A 6,297-nucleotide genomic window follows, 5' to 3' on the forward strand; every position below is an offset into this window, starting at 1 on the left:
GGGGGGGGGATCTGGGGGTCCTTGAGGGGACGGAGGGTCGTTGAGGGGATGAGCGACATGCCCGGGGGTCCCTGAGGGGATGGGGGAGCCATTTCTGGGGATCTGTGAGGGGATGGGGGTCCCTGGTCACTGAGTAGATGGGGGAGCCATGTCTGGGGGTCCCTGAGGGGGTGGAAAGGCCTGAAGAGGATGGGGCGGGCTGTGTCTCGGGTCCCCAGGAGGATGCAGGGGTCCCTGAGGGGATGGAAGAGCCAAGTCTGGGGATCCCTGAGGGATTGGGGGTCCCTGAGCAGTGCTGGAGATCCCTGAGGGGTCATGCCCAGGGTGCTGGGTCTTGCTACTTCCTAAGTCTCGATTGTTCATTCTTTTCCAGCATTAAAATCCATTAAAACCCTCTATTATTCTTGTAGTTGCTTCTAAATTTAAAGGGTAATGAAAGAGGGCTCCTCACAGCATGGTTATTCAGTCCCTTGCTTTCTTAGTGACTGGGTTTGCCAGTGAGCCTGGGGAATGTCTTAGGTAGTTCCTTTGTCACCCTGATCAAGTACTTTTTTCCCCCTCAGGTACGTGGTACTGACCACGAAGCATCATGAAGGCTTCACCAACTGGGGGTCGCCCGTGTCCTGGAACTGGAATTCTCTGGATACGGGGCCCCACCGAGATCTTGTGGGAGAGCTGGGACAAGCCCTCAGGGAGAGGTATGGCACTACCAAACTGTGCTGTTCCTTTCCTCTGTGTGCACTGAATTCTCCTGGCTGTTCTTGACAAACGGCAGAAAACAATGAGATTAATATGAAAACAGCAGTGCTTGCAAAGTCATGAAATCTGTGACATAGTAATGCCAGTAATCTAATCTGCCACTGGTTCTTAATCCCTACTGCCAGCCTAACTCTTTCCTCCGTGTTTTCTGTCCTTCAGCAACATACGCTACGGACTGTATCACTCTCTGTTAGAGTGGTTTAATCCACTCTATCTAGCTGACAAAGAAAGTGGCTTCAAGACCCAGAACTTCGTTTTGAAGAAGACAATGCCAGAACTTTATGATCTTGTCTTAAAGTAAGAACTGCAACCAGCTAGGAATCAAGAGCATTTCCTGGTTTCAGTACTGTAGAGAAAGATGCAAAGTGGATGCAGAGAAGAGAGGTGACGAATGTTAATTTTTGCCAAGGCAAATCTGTTTACGTATCGGTAGTCATTTGCGGTAATTAGAAAAGGGGTTCACATTTGCCCTGTGGACAGTTTAGCTCGTAGAATAAGGTAGAGGCAAATTTTTCATGCCGAGTGGCTTTGAAAGTGGAGCAAGCTGCTTAGTATGTAGTAGAGTAGGAGAGCAATTTCACTGTGAATTTACTTCCTTGCCTTGCTTCCCCTTGTTGACAAAAATACGAGGCTTGGACACGTGTTGCTCAGAATGGCCGTTGTCCCAGGTAAAGAATGTGCCTCGTAATTGCCTTTGAGATGAAATCTTCTGGTTTTTGGAAGAATTGCATCCTCTCTTGAGCCGTGATCAACACATCATGCTTTGCTGCTGCAAGAACCTCACTTAAAGCTTTGTCTGAAGCAGAAAGTGATAGCATAAACCTCCTGGTAATGTCAGGCAATAGGAAGAGGAAGTGAAGCTAGACTCCAGACACAAGAAACACAGTGCTTCCTTTGTGGTAGGAGAAAATAAGCCATTTTGAAATAACATTCATCTCTCTGTTAGATATAAACCAGATTTGATTTGGTCGGATGGAGACTGGGAAGCTCCGGAGTCGTACTGGAATTCTACCTCTTTCCTTGCCTGGCTTTATAACGATAGTCCCGTCAAGGTATCGCTTTCAGCTATCCCTCATGGCCTCTAGCATTTTATGGGTATGGAAGGTCTGGCAGCAGTGAGGTATGAATGTGATCAAATCAGAAACCCGCTTGACAGATGCCAGATGTGCTTTATTCTTCCACAAAAAATAAGAAGCCTACACTGTGCTCCTATGAGAAGACTCTAGTGCCCTTTACAGCACACGCGTGGGAGGCTCAGAGGCCAGGAACCTTGTTGCCTCAACTTCTACCTGAGTGAATAGAGAGAGGTTCTCCCAGAGAGGGATTCGGCCTTCTCTGGAGGATCCTCTCTCTCTTTCCTTTGATTACACAGGGGGTTTCAGGTACTTACCTCCTAACTTAGATGCCTTTGCCAACTTAGGAGGGATGAATGCAAGCTGAAAAATCCAAGACAAAACATCCTCCCTACTGAGCTGAGATTCTTCTTTCAGGACACTGTTGTCGTTAATGATCGTTGGTGTAATAACTGCTCTTGCCGCCACGGAGGCTACTACAATTGTGCTGACAAATACAAGCCAGGGACCCTGCCAGCTCACAAGTGGGAGATGTGCTCCTCTATTGACAAGCTTTCCTGGGGCTATCGAAGCAACATGAACATTGCTGAGTTAATGGATGAAGCAAGTATCATTGAGGTAAGAAAGCTGAAATCAAAATAAAACAGGTGTGGGGGAGTTACTGAGAATTAGAGGTTTTCTTCATCCTCCTACTTGCAGAAAGAGTTGTCATGTGTTTCATACAATCAGGCTGGAGTTAAAGGAGCAGTTGATGAGGACAAAGCCCGCCTCGGGTTTCTTTGTTGTCAGAAGTGAAGATAATGCAATTTGTTACCTTGGTTTATCTGTCACAGGAGCTAGTGCAGACTGTGAGTTTTGGAGGCAACTACCTTCTCAATGTGGGACCTACAAAAGAAGGGGTGATTGTTCCCATCTTCCAAGAAAGACTTCTGGCCCTTGGGAGGTGGCTGGACACTAACGGGGAGGCAATTTATGAATCGAAGCCATGGAGAGTACAGATGGAGAACAGCACAGACACGGTCTGGTAAGGACCCCATTGCTCAGTACCATCTGGGCTGGGACTTCCAGAGCTGACGTTTCTTTCTTATTTGTTCTTAAATTTGGTACTCTCTGAAGTGTTGCCATCAGGTGCAGATGGCGTTTAGGTAATATCCTACAATTGGAGTGCTCAGTTACAGCCCCAGGGTGTTATCTAAGGAATATCTTGCTTGAAAGAAGAGAATAAAAATCAGGACTTCATCCATCTTGCTTGATTTGGAAAAAAACAGCTCTTCCTTTAAAAAATTTCCACGCTGCTGCTGTCAGGACTGATTAAGCAGTGGTCCTGGCTAGTTTGAATTGCACAAATGTAGTTCATCTAAATGCATACCGTTTGTAAATGTAGCGATATTTGCTCTTAAGCTGTTATATAATAGTACTAATCACTGTTACCCAACTGTTAGATTTATACTGACTGAGAAGGGCGTAGTGAGTCAAGAGCCAGAAATTGCTACAAAATGGAGCGATTTTTTTCCTCAAGTGTGCCCAAGTGTGTTCAGTCTAGAAAGGCAGAGCAATGACCAGGGTAAGGCAGCGTATCTGCTCTGTTGACCACAAGCTGAGGCAAGGACAGATCGGCAAATGACGTTTGCTTTTAGGAAGTGTGCAAGGACTTTGTTTGGGTTTCATCAGACGGTACTGACTGGCTAAATGCTGGGTCCAAAGTGACAGATTTTGGAATGAGGGGAAAGTAGGTGAGCCCTGTGCGGTGACAGTAGGCAAGCTGGTGTTCTCGTGCTGTCTGGAAAGGTCAAGCTCGTGTCTGGTTCTCTCTCTTACGGGGCTCTTCACCTTGCTGAACTCTTGCTCTCTTAGGTACACTTCTAAGGGACCAGTTGTCTATGCCATCTTTCTGATCTGGCCTCTCGACAACGTTTTGGAGCTGTCCTCGCCCGCTCCCTCCCCAGCCACACAAGTAAGGAACTTGAAAAAAAAGATAACGCACTCTGAGCCCATCTTGGGCACATGTGGGCTGGGAAGGTCCAGCTGGACTTCATTTGGAAACTGGGGAGAGCGTGGAAGTTGCCATTCCGTACTTCTTGTTCTGGGGTGCTCTGGCCTCCCTCCAGCATCCCAGGTTATCCTCCAGGCTTTAGCTCACTGTTAACACAGAACGTTGGATAGGGCTTGCCAGGACAGACTCACAGTCTGCCACAGAGTAGGCAGAGACACTTCTTCCCAGCGTCTTTTGATCCTATTGACACAGGGAGGTGAAGTGAATAACAAGCCTCACACGCAGAAGGGACCACTGGTATTGCATCTCAAATTCAAATCAGGTACGCTGACCCGCTAATTGTAAATGTAATTGTAAGTGACGCAAATGCTAGAGTGCCCTTTGCTCTAAACAAACAGAGGTAAAACCTTCTCAGTAAAACAACAAACTGCAGTCAAATGTATGGCCCCAGAATATCCCGTGTGTTACCTTTTGTGCACTGTGAGGGATGGGTGGAAATGTGCAGGACTGCTTTGAATGTGTGGGAAATGCTGTACCGAGACTGCGAACGTGTTTTGGGTGTACCGGGGTGTTCAAATGGGAAGAACTTGTGTGAGCTACAACTGAGTGTTTCCCCTGCCCTCCTCTGCAGGTGACGATGTTGGGTTTTGCAGGGACTCTGAAGTGGCAGAAGTCCCCAGGTAAAGGACTGCTCGTAACTTTGCCCTACATGCTTCCATCTCCTCTACCTCCTCAGTCTGGCTGGGCTGTCAAGCTTGAGGGTGTGAAGTGACGGCTGCGGGATGAAAGCAGCAGTCTCCCCCGCCTTTCTTTTAAATTGAGTCTCAGAGGATTTTTCATTTATTGTTGAATAAATTGTTTTTCTCTCAAGAGAATTTCTCTTCTAATCCCTTTTGTCTGCAAGTGATCTGTGTGTCAGTGGACCTTGTTTGGCAGCAAAGGGCTGACCTCTCCGCTCAGCGGTGTGAAGTTGGGACGTCCTTTGCAGTACTCTGCTGGGATGTGACAGCCCGGGAGCCAAACATCTACCCTTGGAACAAGAAGGGTTTTGATGTAAAGCTGGGTTTCTTGGCAGATGTTACTGCTTTGCTGCTGTGGTTATAGGTGATGGCGTTGGACAGACTCGGAGCTGGTGGGAGACTGAACAGAGTTAGTATGGAAAAGAGTTAGTAAGAGTTACTTACTCTGTTCCAGAGTTACTAACCCGTTAGTTAAGAGGACCTGCTTCGGGGTGTCAGGCCAGGCCACGTGGCACCCAGGTATTGGTGCGTGAAGCTGACAGACGACGCAGCCGAGAGGATGCGTGTCTGCCAAGGAGGGGATGCACGCGTTAATGGTGAGAGGGTCTGGACTGTTAGAGCAGCTCACAGGAGGTGGAGCAGCGGGAGCTGTGTCCGTGTTCACGTCTGTGCAGCCAGCCCTGGTGAGCCAGGCTACGCGCGGCAGCAGGGTCCGCACCTCCCAGGCAGGAGCAGGCCCTGCCGCTGGCTTAATTACTCATCAAAATTAATTTTGGTAACCAAGGTGATACTCTTACATGTGGAATCATGAAGCCTTGCATGTGATGGGCATGTTCTAATGAAGACCGACCACAGTGCCATCACAGATTCCTGCATATGATGTACTTGCGTAAAAATAGGTACTTGATAAGATGCGTTGTATTACTTTGGTATGGATTGAAATAATTATGATCACATACTTCCATCACGAAGAAATATAATGGAAGCTTGCTGTTTGAAGAGGTCTAGAAGAAATCAGCTATAGAAAATCATAATCTAATACAAATCCATTAACAAACTTTTATTTATGTTCTGGTGGAGACAGCTGTAAGCAGAAGAGCTTTTCTTCTTACGTGAGTTTAGCAAGGGAAGCCACCGTTCTGAATCGAACCTCTGACTTCTGCTGTTTCAGTGACGTAAGATTTCCTGCGTTGATGTTGAGCTTCGCTAAAAAGGGCTGAACAATATGTACTTCCGTGATGAAGCTCCTCGTAACAGCCTGTGTTTCTGCAGCACGGTTCTCGTGAAGGCCCCCCTGACGTTGCGCACGGGCTTTACTTTGTTACTGCACGATGTGGCGCAAGCAGAAGTTGCCAGAGCACTTAGAGTTTAGCGCGAGCTAGGCCCCAGGGCTGGCACACGTGCTGAGCTGGCACTGCAGGAGCTGTTACTCAATTGACAAATAACGGTCTGTACTGACGGATCTCTGAGGGCTTCAGAGAACTGGCACTGAGTGCCGGGGACCCGCTTACTCACTGGAGCATCACCCCGGCTCTGGTGACGAGTGCGGGGGGGGGGGAAGGGACAACAGAGTGGTGGCCTCTTTGTCTCCCAACCCGATCACGCCGGTAACCTCTGGCGCGGGGAGGGGGCCCATCCAAAACAAACACGCCGTGTTTATTTAGCGGCACGAGCCAGCGGGAAAGCCACCCTATAAGTAAGCGGCTCCCGAGGGGCCGCACAGTGCCGGCGT

General features: G+C 48.3%; 1 protein-coding gene across 1 annotated transcript in view; it reads left to right on the forward strand.

The window, feature by feature from the left end:
* Window positions 1–4,689, forward strand: part of FUCA1 (fucosidase, alpha-L- 1, tissue) — a 5,283-nt gene extending 594 nt beyond the window's left edge. The window contains exons 2-8 of the mRNA XM_009276298.1: window positions 564–698; window positions 919–1,056; window positions 1,706–1,811; window positions 2,250–2,450; window positions 2,666–2,856; window positions 3,687–3,786; window positions 4,457–4,689. Of these exons, the coding sequence (XP_009274573.1) occupies window positions 564–698; window positions 919–1,056; window positions 1,706–1,811; window positions 2,250–2,450; window positions 2,666–2,856; window positions 3,687–3,786; window positions 4,457–4,597 (1,012 nt within the window). The 3' untranslated portion in view covers window positions 4,598–4,689. The remainder of the gene's footprint in view (window positions 1–563; window positions 699–918; window positions 1,057–1,705; window positions 1,812–2,249; window positions 2,451–2,665; window positions 2,857–3,686; window positions 3,787–4,456) is intronic.
* The last annotated feature ends 1,608 nt before the right edge of the window (window positions 4,690–6,297 follow it).

Source organism: Aptenodytes forsteri, unplaced genomic scaffold (genome assembly GCF_000699145.1).
Source record: "Aptenodytes forsteri isolate BGI_AS27 unplaced genomic scaffold, ASM69914v1 Scaffold321, whole genome shotgun sequence".
NCBI classification, from domain to species: domain Eukaryota; kingdom Metazoa; phylum Chordata; class Aves; order Sphenisciformes; family Spheniscidae; genus Aptenodytes; species Aptenodytes forsteri.